The 17736-nt window shown below is 45.0% G+C and overlaps 1 protein-coding gene across 1 annotated transcript in view; it reads left to right on the forward strand.

Moving 5' to 3' along the window:
- The first annotated feature begins 70 nt into the window (after positions 1-70).
- Positions 71-17736, forward strand: part of ALOX5AP (arachidonate 5-lipoxygenase-activating protein) — a 33733-nt gene continuing 16067 nt past the window's right edge. Inside the window, exons 1-3 of the mRNA XM_005877260.2 lie at positions 71-286; positions 7325-7424; positions 14889-14959. Of these exons, the coding sequence (XP_005877322.1) occupies positions 217-286; positions 7325-7424; positions 14889-14959 (241 nt within the window). The 5' untranslated portion in view covers positions 71-216. The remainder of the gene's footprint in view (positions 287-7324; positions 7425-14888; positions 14960-17736) is intronic.

Below are 17736 nucleotides of genomic sequence, written 5' to 3' on the forward strand. Positions count from 1 at the left end.
AGGAAATGGAGGAAGAAGAAAAGAAGGAGGAGGAGGAGAAGAGGGGGAGGAGAGGGGGAGGAGGAAGAGAGGAAGGAGAAAGCAGCACTGTGTTTGTGCTGGGACCTTCAGAAATTCTAATGATGAAAGACAGAGTGCAGGCTCTTACTTCCCCTTCCTGGACAGTGCAGACGTGGGTGGCACAGAGCAGTCCTCGCTGGTGAGCCTGAAGCAAACATGGATCAAGAAACCATGGGCAATATTGTCCTGTTGGTCATCGTCACCCTCATTAGCGTGGTCCAGAACGGTAAGAGAAGCCTCTCACTTGGGCGGGAAAACAAGGGGAAATTTTATTTGTTAGTTGTATGAAAGTCAGGCTTACACAATACTCTTAAGTTCTCTCTGTACTTTTGTTTTATCTATATTTTTTTCTTTTTTATTTGAATGTATAGAGGTGTGTGTGTTTCCACATAGATTGGGCGTTTTGCTTGTCTTGTTCTTTTTTTCACTTTAGTAGTGATGACTAACCAGGCTTACAGTGCCAGGGCAGCCACCTGGAGGCTTTTCAAAGACCCTCACCGAAGGGCCTGCAATCAGCATTTTAACTATTATTAGTTAGTGGGGCCAGAGAGGAGGGCAAGAAGCCTAGAAAGGGAAGATGAGACATATATTCACTCAGACACTGGGCTTTATTCTGTGCAGCTGGGCTGACTTCAGTGCATCTGAGGTTACTGTCAAGTGTAGGCTAAAAAAAAAAAAGTGAATTTTGGGGTTTGTGAAAGGGAAATAACCTTATCATTATTTTTTCTTTTGAAGAAACATATCTTTTGTAATACTTCCCCCCCCCCCTCTAGCAACATATATTTTTTGAAGCATTTCCCATATGCATTATATACTTACATAAAAAGAGAGAGGGGAGAACATTCTTTTTTGTTTGGAGCTGCACATCCATTAACCTTGATAACAGTTTTAAAAAGCCAAACAGGATACCCAGATCCGACAAAGGTAGGACTATGTAGGACTCTCTCCTTAAGGTTCTGAGTTAGGACTGCATCACTCTTTTTATAAGTATCTCCAGTGGCTTTGTATTTTGCAATTTAGTAAGATAGAGAAAAAGGAGAGTACTATAAGGACAGCTCTATAACTTAATGGTAATGAATGTTCACACACCACCACACTTTGGAAATTTGAGTATTTCATCAATTTTGGATATTCTGATTTTTTTTTTCCAATTTGAATGTGGACAGAGACTGGTGATTAAACCTTCTGAGCACAGAGCAAGGCTCAGAGGCACACTCTGAGAAGGTTTCCTGTATGGGGCAGCACGTTGCAGCTTTCTGACCCAAATGTTTTCCTACAAAAGCACACACAGTAGAGTTGCAACTCGAGGGGGAACAACCGGACCGTTTTGGCTGCCATTTCCTCAAGTCACCGCTGTTTCATGGGGGCACCATTTTGTCAATGAGCTCCCTCAGTTTGTCAATGGGCAAAGGGTTCATTCATCCCTGTGCACCCCACCAGGGACCCTGCCCTGTGCCAGACAGTGCTCTGGTTCCCTGAGCAGACAGCTCTAGTTCCTGCCCCCAGGGAGGGAAAGAGCAGCGGGAGCAGAGGAGGTCAGCGGGAAGCTCTCCGGGAGGCGGCAGGGCGGGTGGTAGGCAGACAGTGCTGGGTCAGCTCTGTGCAGGCTCTTCCTCCAGCACTTCCCCATGGAACCATCAGCACAGCTGAGGAGTGTCCTGGCCAGGGAGCCAGAGCCTTCTCACTGCCTGCAAAGAGGACTGAGCTTAGCCCGGAGGTGGGTCTTCACTCTGAGCTGCTCCCTCTCGGTTCAGACCTGGTGAGGTAGGGAGCTGAGGGAGTTGTTGCAGTGTCTCCTGTTGTAAGAACAGTCTCTTCATCTCCCCTAAGGGAGATGCACCAGGCCCTTGCCCCAGGCTGTCGAATGGGTGCTGGGCTTCTCTGTAATGGCATAGTGCACCCTGGGCAGAGATGATGAGATTTTAATTATTTTTTGGTAGATGAGATTAAGAAGTTCTTTAGTACAAAGTGGGAGGAGGGATTATAGATGGCCCAATATCTAAATCTTAACCACAATCTACAGGCCATTTAAGCTAGATAAAGATAGAACACTGTGGTGTCACAGAGTTCCACCAACTGATGAGTGGGATGGAGGCTTCCTGGTGGGGGAGATACAAATATGGGCAAGTACGGAGCTACTGTTTTGGGCTGGAGACTTTTTTATGCTGGGCAGACCCCACATGGCCCCCCACTTCAGTCTCTGTCCCTCCCCTGTTTCCCTGTGATCTTCAGCAACTTGGGAGCAGAGTGACCTTGTACAGTGCTGCCCCACCTCGTGTTTGGGGAAAGGACAAACTAAAGCCACAGAAAGAGCCCTTGTCACCACCTGGGTGTCTCAGGACAAGCGTGCACCTTTGTGAGGCACAGGCATGAGGCCTTTTTGTTTGTAACTGTTAAACATGCCATGTAGGAGAACAAGAAAAATTCCAATGACTTAGAAGACAGCATCTCTGCTTGTTTTCTCTGTGAGTTTCTAGGCAAACACAAAAGTCCAAATGTATGTCACAGAGCCTCTCTTTGCAATTCTAATCAACCTCCACGTAGCAGCCATAGATCTACCTTACAGGATTTGGAAAATATGCAAAAACTGTGCTCCCCCCCCTCACCCACAAAACATTATTCCAAACCCTTCCTGTTTGTTTTAAGAAATATTTACATGCTGTGGCGAGGCACTGCACACTTTGTCTTTGTCCCAAGACAAGTCCCTGTTTGTCCATGCTGGTGTGTGGGGCTCTGTGCCTTGCTACACAGTGTGAGCTCATGTTCTGGAGAGACCAGGGTGCGGCCACCTGGAGGAACTTCCTCCTCTGCCTCTCAAACGTCCTTTAGTCATCAAGATCTTTGAACATGTGGCCCTCTTCCAGCTTAATCCAGCAGAACACAGATAGGGACATGCAGAACAAGTCTGAAATATATCATTCTAAGAAAGCGAGGCAAGAATTAACAGCGCCTACTTTCCTAGGGAGGATAGAGAGAGGCATTTCCTATGAAAAGCAACCAGTGAACCTTCAATTTCTCCTGCCCAAGTGCCAGCAGCTTTGACATGGAGCAAAGGTGGGCACAGATTTGGAGGAGAGGGTGAGCGTAACTGGTGACGGCAGGGAAAAGATTTTCTCCAGCAGGAGAGCTGTTCCCTTAGTCCTGCTGGCGGCAGGGAAGGTGGTAGGAGTTAACATCATCCTCTCTCCTCTAAGAGTGACAACCTCCTCAATCAAGTCTCTTCTTACTTTGAAGCCAAGAAGGGTCATAAGGGTTTGTGAGAATTGTGATTGGAGGGAAATAGAGCTGGTAGGAACTACCTATCTTTCAATGCCTTCCCTGCTACTCCCACCAAAATGAACACACTCACATAGTGAGTCTCATGAGCCTCCATATCAGAAGGCCTCACAACTCAACCTGGGCTCTAGCAACAGGATTAGGGACTCAGGAAGTTCCCCAGTATAGAAATCTTCACACATCCTCAACAGCTCCTCCTGGAATACTGCTATAGTGGAGAGTTTCCATCCACTGAGCGTGCCCTGCCCATTATCAGGTGTAGTGAGACTTTGCTCTGTGTCAAGCACAGTCCTTTGTGCTGATTATTATATTATCTCATTTAATCCTTGCATCCTATGAAATATATACTATTAGTATTCCTATTTTACAAATAAGCAAAGTGGGGCTTAGAGAGGGTAGACCATTGGTTGGAGGTCCTAGAGTCAATAGTGGTGAAGCTAGGATTCAAACTTCCTCCAGAGTGTAGACAATTACACCATGTATATTGCCTCAAATTCATTTACTCAAGAAATCACTACCCAGGAAATGCTTTCTAATTTTTTTATTTATTGATTGATTTGAGAGAGAGAGGAAGGAAAAGAGAGAGAGAGAGAGAGAGAGAGAGAGAGAGAGAGAGAGAGAGAGAGAGAGAGAGAGAGAGAGAGAGAGAGAGAGAGAGAGAGAGAGAGAGAGAGAGAGAGAGAGAGAGAGAGAGAGAGAGAGAGAGAGAGAGAGAGATTTGTTGTTCCACTTATTTATGCATTCATTGGTTGATTCTTGTATGTGCCTTGACTGGGGATTGAACCCGCAGCCTTGGCATATTGGGACCAATTGAGCTACCCAGCCAGGGCAGGAAGTTCTTTCTAATACTGAGGTGAAATCTGCCCTACAACTTCTATCCATCAGCCCTGTTTCTGTCCTCTGGAAAAACTTAGACTATGCCTTCTGCTTCTGTGTTTACAAAACCAGCTGTAACATTTCTTCTTCAACAAATCATTTCTCATAGGTCTTTGTTTCCACAGTCCCTTGTCATTGCCCACTCTTTCTACCTTGGCATGTTCTTTCTAAAATGCAGATAGTTGTTTCCTGTGCAGGCAAACTGTTCCTGAGATCCAGATATCAATTCTATTAAAATAATCAACATATAGAATATTCTTTTAAAGACTTGTATGGCATTTCTGGCTCATAACTTTGCAGTTAACTAAAATCTCACGATTTTTCTTTGCGATCTGAGAAAAGTTATTTAACTTTTCTGACACTCAGTTTCCTTATTCATAATTCCCATGTGTGGTGATTGCAGGTATTGCATGAAATAAAATAGGTAAGGCAGCTAGCAGTGCCCAGTGTGTGGTTGATTCTCAGGAATGGTTTGCAGCCTTCTCTTTCTGAGTCTACCTCTGTTTCTCTCTGGTTTGGCCTGATGTTAGTAGCTGGCCAAGATAAGTGTGTTAATGGTCTTTGCGTGCACAGTTTCTGCAACATAGTTGAGGATAACAAGGGGCTGGGGTTAGAATGAGCAAAGGTAGTCCAACTCTTTCAAGTCTAGCTTGGAAAGAAGGAGAGGTAGATCTACTGGAAAACTGGATTGAGACAGGCTTGCTTTTCTTTTGTTTTAAGAGTAGGAAGGATCTGAGTATGTTTCCAGAGTAAAGAGAAGGAGGGGTAAAAAAAGCTGAAGGTTCAGAAAATAAGCAAAACACCAATAAAACAAAGACCTGGAGAGGTGGCAGGAACAGGGTCAAGGTCACAGGTAGAGGGCAAGCCTTGGGAAACAGGAAGAGGCTTGTTTTCTGAGCAAGGAGAGGAAGAAGGGCAGAGTCAGGGAAGTAGAATCAAGTTGTGACGCTGGTTGCAGAAATAACCTCTGACTTTCTTAATACTGTCCCAGTTTACATGTTCAGAGGCCAGGATGTCACCTTAAGTTCTGGAAAGATAATGATTAGAATTTTCTACTGATTTTGTACTAAGAAGAGACATTCAGAATGGACAGAGACATGTGCTTAAACCCTGTGTAGCTGAGGGATCCATGCAGTGAGCATCTGTGTGACAGTGAGAGGAAAACACATCCTCATAGGCCCAGCTGGATCTGATCTTCAGCTTTACTGAGTCCTAGTGTAGTGACTCTGACATCGTTATTTAGCCTCCCTGAGGCACAGTGTCCTTATTTACAAAGTGGGAACAGTCCTGGCCCAATAAAGGAACCTATACCCCATGCCTACCAGAGTGCCTGCAATATGGTAGATTCCCCTTCATACAAGTCAGCCCTGGAGATGGGCTCAAAATGAGCCCATTCTTGGGGAAGAAATGCACTTTTGCCAAGCAGAAAACCATAAAGGCTTTTATTCAAATATAAGGCATATTTTCCATACTTTTCTGAGATTAATAAGAAGTTGATGAAAAGGAGCCTTGTGGATGGATTTATGACAATCTCACTTTCCATCCCCCCTTTTCACTCTTGAAATAGGAGTAAAGGAATAAAATAGGGGGAAAGGAGAAAAAGAGAGACCTTCACTCCCTGCCCCCAACACCCAATGTATAGACAAACCCTCTGGATTCTGTCTCCTCCACAGCATCTCTTACATCCCACAGCCATCACCCTAATCAGCTCCCTCCCATTTTCTCCTCACTCCTCTCCCTGGTCTCCACACTAAAAACAGGGTGGCTTTCTGATTTCACCAAGGCTTAGCTTACACTCGTCAATAACGCCTCTTTGTTCTCGAGGTGGAAATAAATTCCAAATTTATTAACTTGGCTCTCATCAAGGTCTCAGTGACACTGTCAAATCCAGTGGGTACTTGTCAACCATCATCTTCTTCAAGCCTTGGCTTACTGTTTCCTCATTGAGGTTCACTCTGTCCAACCTGGAGGGCTCTTCCAATGGCCCTGTACCATGCTCTGCTTTCTCTTTGCCCATAGCTCCACACACTGTGTAATTGTAATTGCTGTATTTTGTTTGCTTGTATGGTCTGTCTCCTCCTCTTCTATCCTTGCCAGAACATAAGCTCCCTAGGCCAGGACTCTTTGTGTGTTTTGTTCTAGGATGCAAGCTAAGTGTCTGGATCATGGCAAGTGATAATAGATACATGTCATTGAAAGAACAATTTACCACCTATCTCTCTGGCCTCATTTGTAATTCAACCAGGTTCTACTCCCCACTTCCCACTCCTCATCATAAGCTAGACATACTGAACCAAGGATAGTTCTTGCCTCCAGACCTTTGCATATTCCATTCCACTTGAGTAGAATGATTTCCCCTGTTGTCTCCTGCCCATCCTTCTCCTTAGCTAATTCATACTTGTTCTTTAGACTTTATTCTAGGTGTCACTTCCTCTACGAATCCTTCTGTGACCCAAACACTGAATTAGGTTGCCTCCTTTGTCGCACTATAGCACTGTGTTTTCACTCAAACTCATCTTAGTATGAATCACTGTACGCTAATTTCTGCCCTACTTCTTTGTCTATTTCAACGGTTCTCAACCTGTGGGTCTTGACCCCTTTGGGGGTCGAACGACCCTTTCACAGGGGTTGCCTAAGACCATCAGAAAACACATATATAATTACATATTGTTTTTGTGATTAATCACTATGCTTTAATTATGTTCAATTTGTAACAATGAAAATACATCCTGCATATCAGATATTTACATTACGATTCATAACAGTAGCAAAATTACAGTTATGAAGTAGCAATGAAAATACTTTTATGGTTGGGGTCACCACAACATGAGGAACTGTATTAAAGGGTTGTGGCATTAGGAAGGCTGAGAACCACTGGTCTATTTCTCTCAGCTGTAAGGTCCTTGAAAGGGGGCTATGCCTTGCTCGTGATCGCATCACCAAAACCAAGGGGAGAGTAGTTGCTGAGTAAATTTTGCTAAATTACATTTAATGGAGGACATTTTGGGCTGTTTGGAAGTCAAGCCAATTTTTTTTTTTTAACATTTAATATGAGATGGCAGGCTCATGACTATGTTGATTATAACCCAAATACAAACCTTTTCCTTGGCAGGATTCTTCGCCCACAAGGTGGAGCATGAAAGCAGGACCAACACTGGGCGGAGCTTCCAGAGGACAGGGACACTTGCCTTTGAACGAGTCTATACTGCCAAGTGAGTCTAAACCCTGACACTGCTGACTACAGAGTCGGGGCATGGGCACTGGGATCTCTCTACTGGAGTGACAACCAACCTCAAGGCCACATGTCTGTGTGGCCCAACCTTCCCAATGCCAGGGAGGTAGGGTTCCCAGGGGAAGTAGAACTCCCCCTGGGAGGCTTTGTGGAAACCCCTCACCATCTCAGTAAGTGTATTAAAAGAAAGGAAGTGGGAACCCTGGGAGTGAGGAGGTGAGATCTCCTTGTTCCAGAGCTTGGGACAGTCATTTTGTCACATAGTTGACCAACTTCCTGTGTGGTTAGTGCAGAGGTAATACAATGAAAACCAGCCACGCCTCACCTTCCGCCTGCAGAAGCAACAGACAGGACCTGCTGGCAGCAGCCTGCCACTCATTGACCCTGCAGTCCCTTGGTGGAAATCTGGAGGTGACACAGTACCTTTCATAATGCTGCTCTTCTTGAGCAACCAGAACAAGAACAGAAAGAATGGGGGGATTATGCAATGGCTTTTCCACTGTTAATTCTTTACTTTTGAATATAAAGACTGTTTGAAAACACTGGAACAGTCCAGTGAAGAAGCTGGTGCTATTTGGGATGCAATGGATTTTATTCAAACCCTCATTTCCCTCTGTGCAAAATGCATTTAAACAGAGGGCTCAGCCCAGCATGTCTGCTGCTGCTCTGTGCCTGTGATTGAGGCCTGTAGAAAAGGAAGGCTTTGGCTGTGAGCTGGTGAATGGCCTCCAGGCTCAGCTTGGAGGCAACTCTGATGTCTCTAGAGATCCTTCCAAGGGAAGAGTCATGGCCACCCAAGGAAAGGACTTTCAGCTTAGATTGGCAAGAACAGCACAAGCAAACACAAGGATGGAGTCATCTTAGAGTCGGAGGCTCATGGGAGCAACTTGGGGGAAGGCTCCACACGCAGGGCTACTGATGGCTTCTGAGAAGTAAAGTGACTTCAAAGGCTCTCAACTGGGTAGGCCTTCAGCATACTCCCTGACACACTTTTGCTTCTGTCCTTTGCCTCACCTAGCTATTTTTACTTTTTAAAAAATTTGACGTAGGAATGGGAACGACGGAGGGGGAGTCCCCTCCATTGCCACTTTTCATCATCAGTCCCCATTTCCCCCCAAACTTCTAAATTTCTGCATACATGGTCTGAGCCACTCCTGGGCACAGTTGTAGGGTCACCCCAAGCTGATTTTCTGGCCCCCATTTTGCCCCCTGTTATTCCAGCAGCCTGATCTCAAGGAAATCTTTTGTTGAATTACTTACAGGGAGATTTCTATTTTAACATGTGGGCCTTCACTGTATTAATTCTCAGAATCAATTGAAGAAATATGTAAAGATGTGGCGGCTGTAGGCATTTTGGATCCATTTAAAGGAGAGTAGAGAAAGCACACAAGGTGCCATCAACCACTTGCAAGGGGAGAGGTGAGAGCTCCCTTCAGGCACAGTCTGTGTGAAACAGCTGTAACAGAGGTGTCTTTGACCTGGGGTGACATAAAAACCTCTTTGAACAAGGAGTCCAAAGTAAACACTAATACTCCTCCACAAGTTTGGAAAGAGAAACTTTTCCCCTCCCATATCACTACTTTCTAACCAGTTATGTTGTGTTCTTAGGTACTCCTCAGCTTGTCTACTTGGAAGAGGTTAGGCATTTTGGCCATGCAACAGAATTCCACTGTCCCTTGGGAGAAATTAGGTTGCCTTTTGCTGGCAATGAAGAAACAACAGAGCAGTTTGGGCTATCTGTCTCTGCCATTCCCCCCAGGAGTGAACTAGCTCTGCTTCTAAGAAGTCGCTGTGTTCACACCTTGCCTGTTGCCAACCTTTGAATTGCGGAAGTGCCATTTGGTAGTGGTTGGAGGGTGGTTACAGGTTCTGCAATTTTGTGGAGTTCCTGACATAAGAAGGAACTAGAAGAGCATGGTGGGCCTTATGTGCTGCTGGGGCCCTCCACTCCCCAAACCAGCATCGTTAAGTGTCTTTCCCACTTAACCTTTACGGGACTGGGGGTAAGGAGGAGAAGAACGAGAGGAGGAGAGAGAGAGAGCTGTGGGGAAGGGGGGACAGGAAAGAAGAATTTCTGCAAGATAAAGGTTGCCCAGACACTGCTGTGGTTCTGTTACAAAGACACTTCCTCCCTGACCAGCTTGATAGAAGGTGCTGGGGATCAATGCAACAAGGCATGGCATGTTGGTGAAAGCCACAGCCCACAAGTCTGCTTGCCTTTGAAAGCTACAGAACGGGGTGATGTGTTAGTCCAGCAGAAAGCAAACACCAGCCACATCTTTTCCAGGGGCCTCCAAAAGCACCAAAGAAGGGTGCAAAATGAGTCCCGAGGGTGCAAGAAAAAAAAAAAAAAGAAAATGTCATTAACCTTGCTGTCTAAAAAAATAAAAACTTAAGATTTACTCATTTTTATTTTTTAAAATTTATTTATTTATTACTATTATTTTTAATTGATTTTTAAAGAGAGTGGAAGAGAGAGGGAAAGACAGAGAGAAATATTGATGTGTTGCCTCCAGCACATGCCCTGAGCCTAGGAGGAGCCTGCAACCGAGGTATGTGCCCTTAACTGGAATCGAACCCGGGACTCTTCTGTTTGCAGGCAAATGCTCTACCCACTGAGAAAAGCAGGCTAGGGCAAGATTTTCTCATCCTATCTAATAAAAGAATAATATGCAAATTGACCATCACTCCAACACACAAGATGGCCGTCCCATGTGGTCAAAGATGGCCACCACAAGATGGCCGTCAGGGGAGGGCAGTTGGGGGTACCAGCCCTGCAGGGGAGGGCAGTTGGGGGGAACCAGGCCTGCAGGGGAGGGCAGTTAGGTCAAAGATGGCCAGCAGGGGAGGGCAGTTGTGGGCGATCAGGCCAGCAGGGGAGGGCAGTTGGGGGGGACCAGGCCTTCAGAGGAGGGCAGTTGGGGTGACCAGGCTGGCAAGGGAGGGAAGTTAGGGATGACCAGGCTGGCAGGGGAGTGGTTAGAGGGTGATCAGGCTGGCAGGCAGAAGCAGTTAGGGGCAATCAGGCAGGCAGGCAGGCGAGCGGTTGGGAGCCAGCAGTCTTGGATGGTGAGAGGGATGTCCAACTGCCCAGTGGGATCGGGCCTAAACGGACAGTCAGACATCCCTTGAGGGGTCCCAGATTGGAGAGGGTGCAGGCTGGGCTGAGGGACACACACCCCCATGTACAAATTTTGTGCACCAGGCCTCTAGTTTTTAATATACAGATGGAGAGTAGTATGTGTATATAATTATATAAAATACACTTGTCAGAGGATTGCATGACAAACACTTTTGGTTGATGGGGTGTATAATCCTAAATATTTAAAGACTGGTTATAAAGGCAAAAGTAGCAGGAAGGATTAATGGTGCTGGTGATTAAAAAGCCCAATGCATATTTTTCAGTATAAGATATGGCAGTGGACTGATACAGATAGTTCAAGATTTTGGGGCAGTTGATAAACAGACATCACAGCCAAGTGTGGCCCATCAGCTCAGACTTGGCCTCCGTTAATGGTCTCCTCAACCCCAACCCCATGAGGGCAGACCTGAGCCAGCATTTGAGAGAAAAGGAATCTTGACCTTGACTCTCTGTTCATGGGTATAAGTCATAGTTCAAAGCCCTATTCATAGTTGATGAGCACAGGAAAAGCAGTCAAAGTTTGTTTTTTGGAGAAAAATATCAGTTAATGGACCTAAGACTCGTCCCCATTAGTACAGGTAAATACAGGTTGCAGAGAGGAGATGTCTAATTTCCTAATTTCATAGTTGACAAGTTCGTGTGCTGTTGACAAGTGTTACAAGAAGAACAAGTTCTGTACAGCAAGACTTTTTGAGAGCCTTCACTGTGCTAAGGGACACTGTGATTTTTGGTTCTCCAAGAAGGGGAGGGGTTTTACAAAATGCATTTTGGGAAATGCCACCCTCACGTTCCTTCTTCCCTGCACCTCTTAGAATCCACTCTAGACGCCCTTGCAATTGTTTGAAGGTGACAGATGTACATTGAGTCTATTAATTAGTACTGATACAACTACTCTTATGTACTTATTTTAAGTTAACCAATACTAACTAATGAAACACTGAGTGCTTCTATATCTCAATCTGAAAGGTGGAGAAAAGTGAAAAAGAAAGTAACAACGAGTTCTTTTCTCCATCAAAACGTTGGCACAACAAACTGTGTGGCACAGCAAACTGGATGTAGCCCAGAGAGCTGCTGCCAGAGCTGCCGAGTAGCTCATAGTTAGACCTCAGGCAATGAGAGCAAAATGGGTTTGTCGGTTTTGTCTTGCAGGGAAAAATGGCACAAAAGTCTCCACAAAAGATATTTTGGAATGATAAATATTTGTCAGTAGGAAAGACAAATTTAATAGGGGATTCTAAGAAGGAAAACACTGGAGCAAGAATAGCCACTGTTTCTTGAATGCTACTGATGAGCAAGGCACTGCGTTATCTCATGCTATTCCCACAACAATCCAGAAAGGGAATTACTGGTGTCTCCATTCACTGTCAATAGATGAGAAAATTGAGGTTCTGGGAGGCTAGGAGATGCACGCACTTTCACACAGTTGCTAAGTGGCATTCCCACATTGGACCCAGGCTTTGGGACTTTGAAAACCACAAGAATGCCCACGAGGCACTCCATCACTGACCAAAGCTACTTGAATTCATCCCACCAGCAGCCCTCTGTCAAGAAGAGGCATGTGTGCATGGAGCTTAGTTCTGGTGGAGATACGTCAGAGATCCTGGATGGGGAGAAGGTACTGGCTTGGATAGAGCGAGAGACAGGATGGGGGCATATTCTGAAAATCCATAGGAGGAATCCATTCTCTTACAGCTGAGAGAGTTTCATTTTACTCTGCAGACATTTTATTAGGGACCATGGTGACTCAAGACAATAGGCAAGAATGACTGAATGGCTGATCCAATGTCAAATCCCTAGACATTCTGTCTAATGAGCAAATTCTTTGATCAATGAAGATTTTTAGGAATGTTGCATCACCCAGACAAAATCAGTTCTTTAAAATCAATCAACCAACCAACTAACCAATCAAAGCAGAAGCATGAGACTGAGGAGGAAGCAAGGACGATCTTTGGTATTAATAAACTTTCAAACTGTAGGAGCATCAGATATTAGATCCCATCAGATACAAGACGTTATTTAACTAAATAAAAAAAGATGTTCACTCTTATTTCCTTGTACTGGGAAGTGGGTTACATTCTCAGTCCTCAGGCTGCAGTTTTGTTCTCTCATAACTTATAAGAATAGAGGTCATGTTCATGCATAATAGCTGCTGCAGCTACCATTCTGGGACCTGTTTATTAACCACGTACTTTATCCCAGGTGGTATTTGTAAGGGGCTCCTTCCCTGCCCACTAGGTAAGTGACAATGAGGCTCTGCTCTCTCCTGTGTCTATATTCCAGCATAGGACACAGTGGTTTCTTAGCTTTTACATTCATTGACACCTTCAGTAAAGGCTGTTTTAATCATCAGAGGGATGGCAAGGCCCCTATGGCCAGGAACACTGCCAGCATCTCTGGGTTCTCTGAAGGGAGCGGCCCCAGAGCTGATAATTTCAAAGTTCCCTGTGGTCCCCTTGAGGCCCAAGGCCCTATTAGTTTGAACAGGTGTTCATAGCCGATTGAGGAGGAAAATCATGAGAACAGGATCAAGAGGGATCCAGATGAAGGAATCCAAGGAAGGAATTTGGATCAAAGGCCAAATATATTTTGAAAATTGCCTCTTGGCTTTTACCTGCACAGTTTGAATTACATGAGAACAATGGAACTCAAACTTGAACATACATCAGGATCACTCAGAGGTCTTGTTAAAATAAAGACTCCTAGACCAGCCCCAGAGTTTTTGATTCTAGAGGTCTGAAGTGGGCATTAACACCTGCATATCTAATGAGTTCCCCAGGGGATTCTGCTGGTCTAGGACCACACTCTGAGAACCACCCATTAGACCACTAACTCTTTGAGCTTAAATGGATCTTAGAGTTATTCATCATCAGTCTCTTAGTTTTACAGGCAAGGAGACTAAGTTTAAAGAGATTGCTGTGCCAATGACCAACAGCTGGTCAATATCAGGTCAGGGACTCAATCCTACTTCCATGCCCCTCTATCGTGTTGCCCCTCCCTTTCTGTGCTTCCTTGTACTGTTGGGTTATTTTTCTGTGGACATAGGTATCGTCTTTCCTGATGTAGACTGTAAACGCCTCAAGAGGACACTGGTAATTTGATTTCTTATAGTCAAAGAGGTAACAGACCTGGTTTAGAGTCAGACTGACCAGTGTGAGAATCCTGGCTTTGCCACTCCATAACTGGGTGACCCTGGGCAACTTATTCAATTTCTCCCAGCCTCTGTTTCTCACCTGAAATGTGAAAGTAGTTGTAGGCAGAATCATGGCCCCTCAAGGATCACCCCAGGCACCTATGAATATGTTATATTACACGGCAAGGGGAAGCCAAGGTGAGTAACCAGTTGACTTTAAGATAAAGAGATTGTTCTGGATTATCTGGGTAGGAAGGAGGCAAAAGAGTTGGTATCAGAGAAACTCAGTGTAAAAAAGACTTGATCGGCCATTGCCGGCGTTGATGTTGGAAGGGGCCACCAACAAGGAATACAAGTGATATCTAGAAGCTGAAAAAGGCAAGGAAATGGATCTACCCTAGATCCTCTGGAAGGAATGCAGACACCTGGATTTTAGCCCAATGAGACCCATTTTGGACTTGTGATTTCCAGATAATAGATTTGTCTTGTTTTAAGGCAGTAAATTTGTGGCTACTTGTTACAGCCACCATCGAAAATTCACGCAGTCACCATGTGTCCTCACAGGTTCATGGTAAGCTTTAAGGAGGCAAAGGTGTAAAACACCAGTATGGTGCTTGGGTTAGTGAGAGTCCCTCCATGGGAGCAAGGACTGAGCCCTGCCCACAGAAATCACACAGTCAGCAAGATGACTTTCTGAACATCAGCTTTTCTTAACCTACCCTGGTTTCTTTAATGTGTGACGTTGCCTTTCCTTCCTCAGCCTGGCCTTGGGTCTGAGCTGACTGTGTGTCTGCCATAAAGGTCTTCTTAGCTGGGCTCTTCTCCCAGCCACCCTACCCTAACGGCCACCACTGCGTTGCTCACTTGTCAATTTCAGAAGAACTTTGGCAAAGCCAGGTGCAGGAACTCTGCCATAGCGAGTCCATCAAGAAACTGAGTCTCCAATGGGCTTCACTGAGGAAGAGAGTGAATGGGTTCTGAACACATGTCGCTTTACACTGCTGTCCATTTCTAATGTGGCAGCTGGTGCCAGTCTTCATGGGTAGATGTATGTGGAATTATGAGTGGGGCTTTTGCCCCAGATGTGATGGTGCATATTAATTTGTGGTTTCAGAGGACACTGTGGTAACATGTTTTCTGATTTTTCTTCTTTAAATTTATTTATTCTACAGCCAAAACTGTGTCGATGCGTACCCCACTTTCCTTGTCATGCTCTGGAGTGCAGGGCTACTGTGCAGCCAAGGTAAGCAGCTTCTCTCTGTGTTCTCTGTCTGAAATGTGCCGGAGGAGGCTCCAGTTCAGGCTCTTTGTTGAAAGGAGTTTGTCTGACCTCCAGCTCTGATCTGTGAAACCCTGGAGAGGTGCGGCCCGGAGGCCGTGTTTCCCGTGCTCTGTGCCAGTGGATTGGTGGATAATGCATTGCTAATGCTGGCTCCCTGCGGTTGAGAGTGCCTGCACTGACAAGGGTGGTTTAAGGCTAAATGTGACTCAGAATCCGTAAGCAGTGTTAGCTCAGATACAAGGGCATTATAAATGAGAGTGCCAGAGGGATCTATTCTGGGGCTGCTGTCACTTGGCTCTCCTGCTAATAAGCTTCCAGGCTGGCAGTCCTCCCTCGGGCTCTGTCTGCAGAGTCTCGGGCTGGATTCCAGGTCTCCAGCCTTTCCCAGTTATCAGCAGCCCACAGTCTTGACTTCAGTAAGTTGACTCCCAGAGTGGATTTAAAATTAAATGAAAACCAGAGTAATATTTTTTGGTTCCCTTTGGACACTGGCACTGTGTCGGGGGGAAGGGTGGCATGACTTGGTCAGCCAAGCAGGGTGTATCAGAAGAGGTCACTAGTGTTCTCTGATGAACTATTTAACCCTCATCACCTCCTTCCACTTCATAAAGCAGGTAGAGTGGATATCCTTCCCCCATCATACTTGGGGACACTTTGGTTCAGAGAGAGAGGTCATTTGCTTAAGGTTACTCAGCTGGTGAATAATGAGCCACATTGAGAGCCCAGGTCTTTTGGCTATAGCCTGGATTTCTCACAAGTAGCCTTTTACTTTATTCATTTATATAATACACATACATAGAACACCTACTCTGTGACAAGCCCTATGCTTGGATACACAGTGACTGATAAAAAGATGGTGGGGAAGCCCACAGTAGTTGGCAAGATGAAACACAGAAAATCAGTGAATGGGTAAATTATTTCCAAGAATGGGAGGTGCCATGAAGGAAAAGAATAAGAGCAGTGATAGAGAAGAGAGGTGAGGGATGGCAGAGAAACCATTTCAGGGACACCTGTGGCCTTTTTCTGTGCTCCATGAGGCTGTCACTAGCTCACTATTTATTTTCCATTTTTTATCCTGAGTTAAATAAGAAATATGTCCAGCAAGACTTGAAAACCAGGTCAAAATATGCTCATAATAGGAGTTATGATTCTTTTTATGTTTTAATGATACTTGATGTAGATGAATATAGAGTTGTTCCAGCCAGACAAATACAAAGGGAGTCTACAGGTGTTTCAGAGCCTGGGACTATGCATTCCCTGTCAAACATGTGTTGGCATTGTCAGGGGACAAAAGTGTCAGTAAACTCTGTTCGATAATAGTTATGTCATTTAAAAATAGTAGGTGGTAGAATTTCTTAGCTGAAAGGAACCTTGGGGATCATTTGAGCCCAAACTCTTTTCTTTATAGAAAAGGAGCCCAAGCCCCAAAGGGACAAGTGGCTAGCTCGGACTTTAGAATTGTGGAGCCCAGATTTGCACCCACTGTGCTCCTCTTGCTGTTCTAGGCAGCCCAGGTGCACAGAGGCGCACACCATATCCGGCATGAGGGCAACAAGTGTGGCCATTTCCCACCCTGACTCCTATTATAGTTCAATGCAGTTCCTGGTAAAAAAAAAAAAAAAAGATGGGCTGGTAAGTTAGTTCAGAGCCATCCCGATGGAACAAACCAGGAAAAACTTTGCCAGGAACAAATTGTGAATTGTGACAATTTTGTGACTTTTGGAGAATAGGATGAACTTCACAAGCAGTTTCTTTTGTGCTTTGGATTCCTTATCTGTCATGTAACAATAGTATTTTTGGAGGCAAGGCAGAGTTGTGGAAAGAACACGGGTCTTGGGGACTGACAGACTGGGATGATTCCACTGCTGTTGTGACCCTGGGCTGTTACTCAGCTTTCCTAAGCCTCGGTTTCCTCATGTGTAAAACAGGAATGACCGGATTCCCAGGATGATTGTGTGAAATAATATGCATTCAGCCCCTGACACAGTGCTTGGCATATCGGGTTAAACCATATAAAACTGCAGCTATTTGACTGTTTGTGACTCATGAAAATGGCACTTTCATATAGTTCAGCTTAAAAATAGAAGCACAATAAATGTTATTATTGATGGTGCTAGTGGTGATAATAATGCTTTGAACTCAGACCTGTTTTCAAATTCCACCTCTCCTTTGGCCAACCTATATGACTTTTATTCATTCATTTGACAAATATAGAAGGCCAATATGCGCCAGGCATGAGGCCAGGCACAGAGATGAAGACTGGTAAAATACAGCTGTCCTCAGGAGTCTTTTGGTCTGGTAGGTGACTCTGGGCGAACTGACTTCTGGAAATCTAAATTTCCTTAAATGTCAAATAGTGACAGCAATGTGCTCCTTACCAGGTGGCTGAGAGGATAGAAGACCCATGTACACGGAGAGCCTTGGCAGTACTGGCATATAAAAAGTGCTCAGTCAGCACAACTCATCTGGCATTTGAATAATGCTAGCAGGTTTTCCAAGTGCTTTCATACTTATGCTTCACTTTATTTGACTCTGAATTATTCCTGATAGGTGAGGAGCTGTAATCGGCCCTTCGTCCAGATGTAGACCAAATTAAGTATTAGCTTCAGCTCATGGTAGTCCAAGTGGGACTGTGCTTTCTGACTCGGCTCCAAGCTTCTGACTGTAGGATTTTTTGGGTGCTGCATACGGTAGCTCCTCACAGGCTAGAATGCAAATGGAATCTCTTCCTCCAGAGA

This window comes from Myotis brandtii, unplaced genomic scaffold, assembly GCF_000412655.1.
Source record: "Myotis brandtii unplaced genomic scaffold, ASM41265v1 scaffold513, whole genome shotgun sequence".
In the NCBI taxonomy this organism is placed as follows: domain Eukaryota; kingdom Metazoa; phylum Chordata; class Mammalia; order Chiroptera; family Vespertilionidae; genus Myotis; species Myotis brandtii.